The sequence below is a fragment of the Idiotropiscis lumnitzeri genome, chromosome 10, assembly GCF_059441095.1.
Source record: "Idiotropiscis lumnitzeri isolate Australia: NSW breed Sydney's pygmy pipehorse chromosome 10, RoL_Ilum_1.0, whole genome shotgun sequence".
Lineage (NCBI taxonomy): Eukaryota > Metazoa > Chordata > Actinopteri > Syngnathiformes > Syngnathidae > Idiotropiscis > Idiotropiscis lumnitzeri.
In genome coordinates, this window is record NC_142400.1 from 16967109 (window position 1) to 16980821 (window position 13713).

Below are 13713 nucleotides of genomic sequence, written 5' to 3' on the forward strand. Positions count from 1 at the left end.
CAAGGACACACACACTGTGGCATGCAGTACACAGTGCAAGTTTATTTTCTTCCCAAACCCACTCCCACTCACACATGCATTTTGTCTTTGAATATTATTTTCCATGTCTGGTTGTCTGCTTGTAAAGAGACTAATAAATATTTCGTAATGATCACAAATGGCTCACGGCAAAACATGACTGTGAAATAGAAGGTAGCCAAAACTACTTGTTGAGAAAGAGATGAGAGCGCAGCGTCCTAGAGAGATATTAAATTGCTTTGACTTCTTTAATCCAGTGGTGACTGCTCACGTGCGTGGCAGAATTCAGGACCATCTGAGAAGAATCTAGAGAAGCCCGATGCTGAGGAATGCAATAATCCTGCCAGTAGGTTACAAATCATGCTATTTAACTCTGCTAACTTCTTGGGGAAGTCGCTGGAACATGCGAGTAGGCAGATTTACAGTGTCTTCTTTGGCTTTTCAAACGCTGAGGAATTAATTCAGAATATTTATTTTCTCTAATGTCTTCAAACTGACATTGTCTTGGCTTCTGGGACACAACAAATTTACGACACGAGCTCCCCAAAGCTGGGCATGAGATATGAACGACATGAGGCTAGCCATGTGAGTAATCCATAGTGATAGTAGTATTAGCAGTCCATTATGACAGACGTCAGGTCAACTTTTTGTATATTTGCCATGTTTGCACCAAAGGCCTCTAAAGTTATTTTAAGTCACGTGAGCCACTTAGCTGATGGCAGCAACAATACAAAGTTGACTCCTAGCGCTGCTCGCTCCTCTTCAAACACTTTAACACTATGTAGGTTATAATACAAGAATCAACAGCAAATGCCATTAGCTACATGTGCTCATTTTATGCTATTAAGACCAACACAAATCCAAGAGGCCAAAAGCTAATTGCAGCCTTGAGAAGTGCTATTATTTTCAACACCACCGTCGCGGCTAAGGTTAGCCGCTGGAGGAGATGGAGGGTGGGGGTTTCCATGCCTGACTGCCTCTTTAGACTTGACAAAACATAGCTTAATGTCTGAAAACCAGAACCAGTTGCCACAAGGGTTCGTGTGCGCATTCTGCTTCATTCCTGTGTAAGTCTGATGTCAATAAATCCAAACTATTGTTCAGAACACTTTCACACGTTGAAGTGGACAAGAATAATGTGCATTTGAATTTTGGTGGCGATTGGTCACCGACCGTTTCAGGCAACACGTGACAAACCAAACTATATTACAATGTTCAATGTGTTGTGGACATGCGCTGATGGAAAAACATAAGCCTAGCTCCAAAAGCGGGCGTGCCAATTTGACGTAAATATCATCGCCAAAAAGCCTTTAAATCACTACGGAGTCGACTGAATACTGATCTAAGTCATACATACAGACCTATTATATAAGTGCTAATGTTCAGCCCATCCAAGTGTCCCTTCAAGTGAGTGTATGGTACGTGTCTGTGCTGAAACCAACATTCACACAATACGCAGCACTGGTGTAATATCATTTTTTTATTTTTAATTTGAAAAATAACTTACATAAATCTCTGTACTCAACCATACTTAACCAAGACATAGCCTTGGCTTTAACACATTGCACAAAAAAAAGAGAAACTTAAAAGGCATTCAAAAGGATAAATAACATGTCTTTTTCATCATGTGAGGCATTTTTCCTGCTCCAGAAGAGTGTCATCACGGTATTGTGTTTATTTAAAATCTGACATCTATGTATGTATGTACAATGGAAATCAAAAAAAGTAAAATATATACTGCAGACTGTTACAGCGAAAAAAATAAATCCTTGGACATTAAAATTCGTTATCTCCATGTGGAAAAGGAATAATGCCCCGGTTCATTTTCATTCAGACATACTGCAGCTATACGGTTCATGAACCTCCCAGACATGAGACGTTTTTATTATTACTAAAAATAGAAAATAAAACATAATCAGGTCTTGGCTTTTGAAAGAAAACTAACAAAAATATACGAAATCAAATGTCATTTTCATTAAAACAAGAAAAAAAGAAAACACATTTTCTGTGGCAATATTCCATATTTTTTGAACTTGTAATTAGCTCATCTCATAAACAGTGCTTGTATTGAACTCCAGCAACACATCTTCTTTTTGCAGGTTTGCTGCCTCTTGATTACGTATAGACTTTTTGCTGTACCAATACAGTATATTTTTGCATGTTTGTCAACAATACTGAAATAAAATACACTTGTAATCACAACATTTCAACCCCATTAAGTAGAAAATATTTTCCTCCTCTCTTTTTTTTCCTCAATATCCTCAAAGAAAATATGACCTGGGTAGTGGAATGTTTTGTTAAAAACTTCAATCATTGGTCATTGGATGACTGAAAACTCAATTTAGTGTAGCATTGAAGTTAAAAGTGAGGGAGAAAAATGAATGACGTTGACATGCACTGTACAAGAAACTGCAAAAATTCCAAATATCATCTTATATCAAAACATGCTGAGTTACTTTAAGGTGTGCCCAAGCCATGTTGCAGAGAATCCTTTTCAACATGCTTGTTAAAGAAATCAAATTTGAACTAAATTGCATACCAAAACAATACGGAACTGTAAAATAACCAGATCGGGACCGGACCAAATCCGGACACTACCAGGGGACATTGGTAGAAATGAGCAGTACAATGTGAAGTACCCTGGGAGAAGGAATAAAAAGAGAAACATGTACAATTTTCACATAATCGTTATCTGAGCCTTTTCACGATGAAATAAGTCATTTACATTTATTGTCATTATCATTGTCGTATTTTTTTTGTCATAAAACATTATCTGTTAAATACAGTACTCCAAAATGTTCCTTTTGTTTCCATTATCTTACTGACTCATGAATGGTCTAAAGACTGATAAACAACGACTTTTCTCTTACTCCTGGTGCTGCATTCACTCCCCTTAAAAACCATGCACTAGTGAAATGTATCTTTAAAAATAATATAAAATTGTTGGAAATGGCTGATCTCTTTTATTTCTTTTTCTTCATCTTTTTGCAAGGTTCAGCCTCAAGAAAAAAAAAGAAGTATTCTTTAGTACTCAGCTAAATTTGTATTCATGCAAATTAATGAAAAAGGGAAAATATATTTTTCTCAGGTATTTTTCATACAATACTGTATATCAAAAGAGAAAGACCTAAACAAAGATGGTAGATTGCACATCTTTTCACTGGGGTTTTGATTACTCATTCTTGGTGATTTGTAGCCACTGCAACATTACTGCTGATTACTGCTGTCAGGTGAATTTCCAGCACAGTTTGGTTGAGCACATAAACCGACATTCTGCAGGCTATTTTCTTTTAGGATTTGGGGGAGTGTGGATTCAAGCTGGGACAAGCCTCACCCTATGTAGTGGTCTCCAAAAACCTCACCTCCAGCTCGGCCAATTGGCGGGGCATGACCAAGCATCTGGTGGTAAAAACCACTGTCACCCCCTTCAGACAAAAAAAACTACAACAGGAAAAAGAAACTAATAAAAACAAACCCCCCAAAAATGGAAATCAAAGCCAAACATTTATTTTTCATTCGAAAGAGGGTTTCCATAGAACTCGTTTCACGGTTCCCAGTACTGACCCCCATGGCTTCGAATTGGATGAAAACCTGGAAATGACAGATTCCTCGTGCTAAGGAGTTCATTCCAGTTTCCTTCCAACAGCAAGAACAACATCGCCCGGCGATTCTGGCCGCCAGGCGTTCGCGATGCGCTTCGCTGCTTTGCACCACGTGTGCAACGTTTTTGCTCAAAACACAGGATCACATTTGCACCCCTAGAAACAGGCTCAGAAGACACAACATCAAGCATGCAGTGTAACCGGGGGGCGTGACCTGTCATCGCAACACTGGCTGCTACAACAAATGCTATCAGTCCGCACGCTGCTATGACCGTGAGAAACTGTCCAGTGAGGACTGGGAAGCTCTTCTTGTCAGGGGGGCGAGAGTTGGGTCCACCAGCGAGGAGGGAGGAAAGAGCTTGAACCAGCCAATCACCATGTTGGACAGGTCCAGCTCGTCTAACAGTATCTGAACCGCTCCCATGAATGATTTATGGTCCATGCGTCCATAGTCGCCCCAAACAATCACCTACAAAGAAGCCATGAAATATACGTTAGACAAACCGATAGGATGAGTCCAGTATATGGATTTGCACTTTGGTCTTTTGCGCTTCTCACCTGTAAAACTTTCCCCCCGGGGCTCTCCTCAAACGGCAGTTGCTGCTGGTAAAGAGGATCCAAGGTTTTTCTTGCTACTTTTGTTTTCTTTTTGGCGATGCAGACACCATTTTCCAAAAGGTAGACCTTAACATATGGTGCTGGGAGGAAAGGCATAGACAACGTGTCACTTTTTTAAAATGTCGTCATTATTTGTCAGCATGACGCGTTATGTGTGAATGAGGCGGCTATTACCTGGCAGTGCCTTGGAACTTGGTTTTCCTACAAGGCCACGAGCTCTTATGACCTCCACCTCCAGTGCTCCTTTCTTCTCCACCATGCCGATTTGGATGTCACCTTAAGAACATATAAAAAATTTACATTTAAAAGATAGATAAAAGCATCGGGAGCAGAGTGCCCCTCCAAATTTGAGATAGACTGATGTTTTTTTCCACGGCCGATACCGACACCGATTATTAGTCAGGAAAAAAAAAAATACAATAAATCATCTCCTAACTTTGTTGAAATGTCTTTAAGTGTATGTTTATTTTACAGGTTTGCAAGTTTTTTTATTCATTTTTTTTCATACATTCTACATCTTTGCGAGCTCCCTTGGTCAGCAGCATGTCTGAAATGTCTTGAAAACTCAATTAAATAGTTCCCTGAAGTTAACACAGTCTTAAATATATTTATTATCGGCCATCAGATTAATTAAAAAAGAAAAAAAGAAAAAAAAGAAAAAGGCAAATATTTGGTGCGAATAATCGGCCCAGCCTATAATAATCCCAAATGTTCCTAAACTTCCGAAAAAGGAGGATTGTCAAGTTTACCCATTGGCGGTGTAGCCAGCGTCTGTCGTCCGACGAGCTGGGCTGGCCCGAGTCCGTCCAGGAAGTCGCTAAACTGGGCTTCTGAGGACAGCCTCACACCAGGGAAGATGAGACTATAGCGCAAAGACACACTTGTTACCATGGAGACAAACATATTGTATAGCCATGTCAAATAACACGAGGGAAGCAGCTAGATTAAGTCAAGATACTCGCAAGTTAACGCGTTGTCTGCTTACTTTCCCTCGGAGCTGTAGCTGTTCATGCTGCCGTCTGTGGATTCTCGGCTGGCCTGGCGAGTCATCCTGCTCCTCATTTCCACTGCCAGGCCCGTCTCTGTGCTCCTCTGGATAGTGCTGCGCAACTTCTTGCCTCCTGCTTCTGCACACACAATAAAAGACAACATCAGAGAAAAAAAGAGTCAGACAGACGCTCAGTCATTTTTTGGCATTGAATGCTGCAGTAATGCACAACTCCACACCAAAGACACTTTCATGAACACACACAGATCCTTAAATCAGAGACAGCATCATCTGCTTTGGCGAATGCACCAACTTTAAAAAAAAAAAAAAAAAAAAAGGAGAAAAGCGATGCTTGATGTCACACCGGAATATCTCTGAGCTTCTCCACATACAAATATCCGACATCTGCCTTGTCTGGCTGATCAAACATGACAGTTGACTGCTTCCATCAGCCAGCAAAACTCTCATATGCTCACATCTCTTGGCTTGCATGGTTGAACCTGGGTCAGATAGAGCTCAACTAAGATGAACATACAACTAGTTAGTGCTCAAATTCTGTATGTATGTATATATATATATATATATATATATATATATATATATAATACACACAAAGCGTATTAAATCGTTGATTTGTGTACACGAATATCCTCCTCCGCCTCAGAATGGGCTCACTACCCACGTGTCCGATACGATGTACGCTATTACGCACGTGCGGAAACAGATGTGAAGCCATTTAGCCTTGAAATCTCTGTGATTCAGCTCTCCTATTACTTCCTGCTATCTGCAACTTTCAATCGGAGCAAAAGTGAGAGAAATGTAACGTCGTCTCGCTGGATGTCATCAATGAGCACTATTTGTAAATAGTAATATTCTCTGTGATGGCACGGCAATGTTTGTGTGTATTGAATCAACAATCATGACATGAACAAGGACACAGACTGAATGACGTGTTCTGCATATTTTTTTTTCCAGCTCCTGCTTTAGAATTCTGAATTGCTACAGCACATGATTGCTTCATACAGCGTTGACTGAATTAGCAAAAACGCTATCAACACAAAAGCAGACCCATTACAAATGCTCAGGATGAGATTGGCAGGATGAAAAATAATAACTCGAATAGTTGCGAAATACAACAACTATTGAAAAGTTTGGAATTTGCTTGCAAACATGCTCACCATGAACACATTTTAAATACATGACACATTTTGTGACAACCGTGGATAACAGTCACAAGTCACCTTTGACATAAATATGTGAATATTATTGGAGCACAAAAAGGGCAAGTTACCAGGCACAATGCATAGGCGCATTTTGAATATATATTTTTATTTATTTATTCATTTGTATATTCATTGTCTTATTTTATTACACATAAAAGCTCCAACAAGGCCCCAGTAATTCATGGGAATTATCTTGCTTTGAACTAATTTGACAAAATGCAATTCTGGAGCTAAACAGAAGCGCATATGACAGAGATTTAGTTTCAAAGTTGTGAAGTTTGAAACTAAAACATGTTTTTGATAATCAGTGAACTAGTATGGAGACATTGCACAAACATAATTGCGTGTCACCTGTTTGATGACACAGCAAGACATCTCTGCAGCATGTTTCAAGATGACCCGAACCCGAACACATAACACGGACTAAAAAGCCATTACGGTGTTGGTAAATGAGTTACTTCCATATTTTGAAAGTGATTAATGCATGTGTTCTGCATTTATAAATATATTAAAATGTGAAAAGTATAAATCCTCTGTGCTCTTGCTGGCTCTCTACCACATCGTAAATTCGAGGCAGTCGCTCATTGCATGTACTAAATCACTGTTTTCCATTAGCAGGATATTTCATTGCAACTTGATAGCCTGAATGATGACCAGAATTCCATGTCGGCACAGCCACGGCAAAATGTTAACAGAAACGTAACAAGCTAACCCTACACACGACCCCCGGCCCCCAAAGCACTGCATCGTCTTACCTCCATCATCTTCGTCGAAGGAGTTCATGCAGGGGAAGTAGACTGCCAATGCTTCAAAGGACGCAGACAAGCTCAGCTTACTCTGGGAGCGTTGTATACGCATCCCAGCAGCCGGAGCAGAGGAATCATGCCCCTGCCTGCCCATGGTGGCTAGCACTCGTCCTCAATGCGACAAATAGATTGATCGGGGGGTTCGGCTTCAAAATTCAACTGCTCTAATTTGTTTGGCAAATGGATCTCTGGTGTCGGCTAGTCTGTCTGTGGGTGCCTCTCAGGGTGAGATGTGGATGTTGCCTCAGTGGCTGAGACTTGTGCTGCTGTGTGCCCGATGCTGCCTGCAGCACCTCTTTTTTTCTTGGGGGGAGGGAAGAGAGTTGATTCTCGCTCCACCAATCAGAGGGCGAGTCTTCTTAAACCTGAGCTGACAGTATGGGAGAAGAAGCTCGCTACCCAGAGATACATAGAAAGCTCACTTCTAGTCTTTTTTTTTTCCAAAAGAACTGAATTACCTTGCTTTCTCCATTTACATATTATTTCCCACTGCTCACCTTTTTGTTTCTTTGTGTTCTTCATCATTGCCATTTTCATTCATATTCATCACTATTTTTTTCCATCCCTGGTATGACAATCCCCCGCCGATCTTCATGCTACGCACAGCGGCCAGTGAAAACAAGCTGTCACTCTGCCTGCCAGCTGCCTTGCCACATAACAGCCACGCCAATTGCACGTGCCAGATTCGGCTTCTTTTATTGTTCTGCCTCCCATTAGCAACCATAACACAGCTGTGTTGACTTAGGAGGAATTCAGTTTGCACAAAATGAGAAATCCTGAAAGAGGATCACATTCACATGCTCAACCTAAAAACGTCATCTAGCATCCATCAATGGCCTCTTGTTCAGTTTCCCTAGATTAACCGTATACCACATTAGCACCAAAAACATTCTGCTTCACTCTATTTGAATTAGTGCCAAACATATCCAAACCTTATCACCCTTCTGAGACACATTTCTCAACTGAAGCCGATTGATTCTGTTTCGTCAACACATCGGTCTGCATTCATACAGCTTGAACTCAAAACATGCCTTCACGAAGCTCCTTCGCAAACGTTGTCCTATGAGATGCAGCAACCTATTCCCACAAGTGTGCCACTTAAGGTTTCATCTGGGTCAGCACGACGCTACACTTGCACATCTGCGGGAAGTTGGACAAAACAGACGAACGTTACAATAACAATAATTGGGTCATATTTAATGGCTCCTCTTCTTTTGTGAAGGCGTCTCCACTTGCACCCAAGCTCTAGATTGCTCACTGTAAGAACAACACTGTGCACTTTGCTTGCTCTTAAGCTTCTCCGGCGGTTGGAAATAATCGGTCTGACAGTCCTCTACTTCAGTTCCCGTTGAGATACTGGATGGAGTTCTGAACGGACTATGACAACACCTTGATGTGCTGAAAGTGGAAAGATTCTCCTGGAATCCATGCCATGCCATTTTGCCTTTAGCCATGTTCCTCTCAAAAGTCTCAATTGTAAGTGGGCAAAAGTATTGGAACAGAGACTTTAAAATAGGCTGTGAATCAATGACTTCTTCATTCAGGGTAAACTCATTCTTCCAATGCGATGCTTTTCCAGGATTTCACTGCGGCCTCTGTTTTTTTTTTCTTTGGGTGGAGGTTAGGGTGATGGATCCCTTCAGTATCCTCTTTAGCAAGTAAAACACAAGCTCAATAGGGTCTATGCCTGGAGATTGACCAGGCACTTTGAATCCTTCCACTTCTTTCCCTTCATGACCAAAACCTCTTTGTTGTTTTGCTGACATATTGGGATTATAAGATTGTTACTTAATGAATGATCTCACAGTCACTTTTGTTGCATCTTTCCTAAAGTTTGACAAAATGGTCGTGTAGATTTCTGAGTTCATTTTGCCTCTGCCGTCCTGTGTTGTGATGTCATCAATGAAAATGAGTGTGCCAGTCCCAAAGGAAGCCATTATCACCACAACTTCACAGATGAGCTTGCATGTTTGGAATCATGAGCAACCCTTGTTTTACCAATTTTTTTAGTTTGATCTCCGTCTCACCAACTTTGCCACAGAGAAAACTCGAACCGGAACCTTTCTGTACTTCTTGCTATTGAGATGTTTGCATCTTGTGCAGCATCTGCACTTTCGTTTATGCTCTGATGCTGATTACTGAAAACAAAACATTCTTTACAGGCAAAGCTTAAATTGCACGGACATTCAAGCTATTGATTGGATCAATGTAATACGTCCCACCGGGACAACGAAACACATTTCAGTCTACTTTTGCTTATATGCTCCAGATAAAAGGTGATATCTTTTAGGTTTTGTAACCATTTCAGATGTAAAAAAAAAAAAAAAAAGTGGAACTTTTCATCACTTGTTTCCCATTCATGCTCAGATATCAAACAATTTCAGTCTAGAGCAACACCAAAAGGAACTGCACTCACTGTTCCAATACACGTGGCTGGGCTGTGGAGTGTATTAATCCTGTGACTGAAGTTCCCTTTATTTTGTTTCCCATCTTACTGGCACGTTTTCTATGATGAGTGGTGAGAAAATAAATAAAATGGAACTGTCAAGTAAGGCTTGATTAACATTATTCACGAATGAATGTAGTCATAATTATCCTCAACCTTTGAACTGTTCCTTTTCCATTGTTTCACATAATTAGTCTGCTCTGCAGTATCCTCCTTTGGAATACTGTGGTTAATGAATTTGATGCATTATATTTCATTAGCCTTAAATGATGGCTACAGCGGTTACTGAAATTAGGCAGTGAAAGAAATAGGGGCAACATACTGTTCCAACAACAGTGAGAAAAAATAAAAAATAACGATCGGAGTCAAGCAAGAAAGACACAACAATTAGTCTCCCATCTGTCTCGGTCTCCCCCACCAAGTGCGTCGAAGGACACGTGGCAAGCAGTAGATGGCATTACTCAAACAAAACATCCAGCACGTGAGGTTTCAACTTTTGCACTTCTGTAGTTTATTCTTACCCATCCACCTACTGCACGCCGGCACATGGACAGAAGGAGAGATGGGCTTTACAAGGTTTCAAGGAAACAAAAACATAGTGAACGTGGCACGTGGCTCAGGGATTACGAAGTAATTAGAACTGCTACAAATATGTACTGCTAATAGATGTGCTCACCTCATTAAGAGTTACAATGACCTCGTATTTAACCCAATACGGTACTACTGTTTTCAAAGTGTTCTGTGTTTCTGAGGTTAATCACTAGATTATTTATAACAGAGGCAGAAGATAAATATACGGTATAAGTTAGTTTTGGGTGTTTTTTTCCCCCCTTAGACTTTATAACTTTAGTTTAAGACCTTCAATTTTGGTTCAAAGGAAAAATATGGGGACCTTCAATTTTAGGACAAAAAATTGCATTGCCGTTTCACAACTAATAGAAGTTAACCATTAAAGCACACAGTGTGACGTGGTTCCAGTCAAAACCAAAAGGATGGTGACAACATGACAGGAAATCATAAGCACCTCAGAGGCGAGGAATCTAAAAAATTCTGTCCGTTCTACCACAATACGGGAAGCGCGTAACATCCCAGAAGTGCAGTGTAGAAACCATCATGATTGATGAGGCCAGGGACGAGGCTGAGCGTCACAAAGCAACTCTGGACGAGGACACTTTAAACAGAACTCACTTGTATGATATCAGACAGACACGCACTAGCGAGCGTATGCTTGCACACGCAGACTTGGAGTTAAATTACATCATTACTTCTGCTATTGCCAGGTTTCATGTCTAATGGCATAGCAAACTGAAAAAGTTTCATTTACAGCATATGACGAAATTAGTATAAGTTATTACAATTTTTGTAGCTTAGGTTCACTATTTTTTTTTTTTAGATCTGGACTGGTTTATTTAATGTCATTCTATATAGCATGAAGGGCTACAACTAACAATTATTGTGGTCATCGATTAATCTGTCAATAAATTTGTCAATTAATCAAGGAACTGATTAAAAAAAGCTGAAAAAATTCCATCCCTTTTTTTCCCAAAATAAGACAGTGTGTTAAATGCACAAACATTAACCAATTTTGATTCAATTATTGGTTTGGTCGTCAACATTTCAGAACATGTTGATCATTGTTTTCCAAAGTAAAAGCTGATGTGTGCAACTGTCTTATTTTTATTCAACACAAAGCTAATGAGTCTGCTTTTATGGAGGACGACAGCAATCAGAGAATATTTACTGGCCGGTATATGTACAATAATTTGGACGATTTTCAACGAAACAAAGTCTCTAAATGATTAATCGATTATCAAATATAATTCGGAATTTGATAATCATTTAGTTGTTTAATTAATTGTTGTACATCTAGATGGACAGATGAAAATTATGTCAGGTTCCCATATTGAAAATGCAAATATTGCATGTAAGCAGTATCACATTCTCAGCCTTTTTGACTGAACTTACCACACTGGCTTTTGCTCATGTCTCATCAGACTTCCTCACTGACTGACAGTTTGAGAATGAAGGAAGAGGAAGTCGCTTTTTTTATGTCTGTGGTTAGAAGTCTAAAAATATAAAATTGGAAGTTCATATATAGTCACAACACATGCACGGTCGTCTTGTAGCCAGGGTATAGCGTGGCTCAAGTGCATGTCACTAGGCTTTGATTTATCTTCACAATGCTCGCCATTATTTGTTAGCGCTCTATTTATGTTTTCTTGCTATTCTAAATATTGTTAAAAATGTGTAATCCAGGTAAGCATGGTAAAGTAGTGGTTAGCACACCTACATCCCAGTCAAGGAATTTTAAGTTCTCGTCGGAGGCCCACCTGTGTGGAATTTGCTTGTTCTTCCCATGTTAGTGTGTTAAGCTGTTATATTGCTTGCCTGGAGTTCTTTGGACCGGGTTCGCACCATGACAGTCTTCATGTAAAAAAATACGACCAATTGTCACCAATATTCTTGAGCACGCTTTGTAGTAAGCACCTCTATAAAGACAAAAATGCCCTAGAATCCAGAAAACTTTGGCGATCGTTCTAATATTTTCAGAAGTTGGTGTGAGCATAACCATTAGTCAACATCCATTTTGGTAAATATTGATGGCAGTTTTTGCGCATTAGACGACATTTAGTTTCCTACATTCAGCCTGTTGTGGTGCGTCACGATACGGCAAGTGAGCAGGGACAAATTACGGCAACTAAAGAGCCATATGAACCGTTTCATAAAAGATTAAAGACACAAATTCTTTGGACAGCTACAACAAAAATATATATATATATATTTATATTTTTCTTTCTATCCGGGAAGTTCATTCGCAGCTTCAGATGGGTGAGGAGGTACGGAGATATGAGGCTAGTTTAACACCTACACCTCAACTTTTTATGACAAGCTAATTGCTTCTTTGGAGAAATGCGTTAGTACGTTGTTTAATAGAAGTGCTTTTCTTTTCCTTACATACATACACATAGACAACTATTTGGAGTCCACTCTTCCATTCGAGTCTAGTGTATTATCAATGCCATTAGGCGAAGCCTCAATTGATATTGGCAGGTGATGCTTCGGTAGTGTATTTTTGACAGGAGACATGGGCAGAAACCATTCAAGGTTAAAATGAAATGATTTAGCAGGTGAGATGCAAATAGAATCAAAAATTAACCTTGAAGTGTTCCGAGACTAAACTACTCGTTAGTAAGGGGCTATTTCTGTGCTGCAATGTCATCAGTTCAATCTGTAGACATTGCAAGCAAAAATATATTTAGCTATCCAAGGAACAACCACGGACAACACAAAAATATAACAAAAAAAAAAATCAAGTTAAATGCCGTCAATATGTTCGATTATATTTCATGTTTAACACGCTGTGAATATTAATTGTATTTAATTCAGTGATTCTTTCGTGTACCACAAGAGAAAGCGCACTCACACGTAGCACACTTTTGGAATTGCTTCTCAAGCCCTTGTGGCCCGGGCACTGACTATATGAGAAAATTTATTTTCCCAGTGATAACCTCATGTGCTGGCTTGCTATGACATTCAGAAATCTATTTAGAAATCCTTCTTCTCACCTACAAATCAACAATCATCAATCAGACACATATAAGTTGTGGTAAAAACCTTGCGGTGCCTTCTCAATTCCAGAATCTCACAAAGTACAGTTGTTATCAACCATCTTCCAGATTTGGTCCGGAAGGTAGGTACTCTCTGACTATTTAACAGCAGGCTTCTTTTTTGATAAAGCTTACAGCCAGAGAAGGTTCAGGCGTCATTCTTCAGTAGAGCTGCTTTCGTCCACACTGTTTGCATTCATCTCTATCATTTCACATTTCACAGCACCGATCTTGCGTATCACTAACATCTCTTGGAATACCTTTCAGTGCCATATTCAACAACATGGCTATGGCATTCATATTAATTGGTATAGGTCAATATTAAAACAAGCAGCCAGTTGAGTTGAGCGCACCTCAACTGTTGACAAACTTCACAGTCACAGCTCTCACTGTGAACTAATCTC

The 13713-nt window shown here is 39.8% G+C and overlaps 1 protein-coding gene across 34 annotated transcripts in view; it reads right to left on the reverse strand.

The window, feature by feature from the left end:
* Positions 1-1482: 1482 nt before the first annotated feature.
* The window catches only part of rims2a (regulating synaptic membrane exocytosis 2a), a 122293-nt gene continuing 110062 nt past the window's right edge, over positions 1483-13713 (reverse strand). For 33 of the 34 annotated variants that reach the window (XM_088307880.1, XM_088307865.1, XM_088307862.1 and 30 more), the window contains 5 exons: positions 5224-5365; positions 4988-5100; positions 4413-4514; positions 4179-4318; positions 1483-4089 (listed from right to left, as the gene is read on the reverse strand). In XM_088307880.1, coding sequence (XP_088164006.1) covers positions 3886-4089; positions 4179-4318; positions 4413-4514; positions 4988-5100; positions 5224-5365 — 701 coding nt within the window. In that variant the 3' untranslated portion in view covers positions 1483-3885. Of the gene's footprint in view, positions 4090-4178; positions 4319-4412; positions 4515-4987; positions 5101-5223; positions 5366-7204; positions 9456-13713 lie in introns of those variants that run through there. The other variant, XM_088307879.1, reaches the window with a different exon arrangement.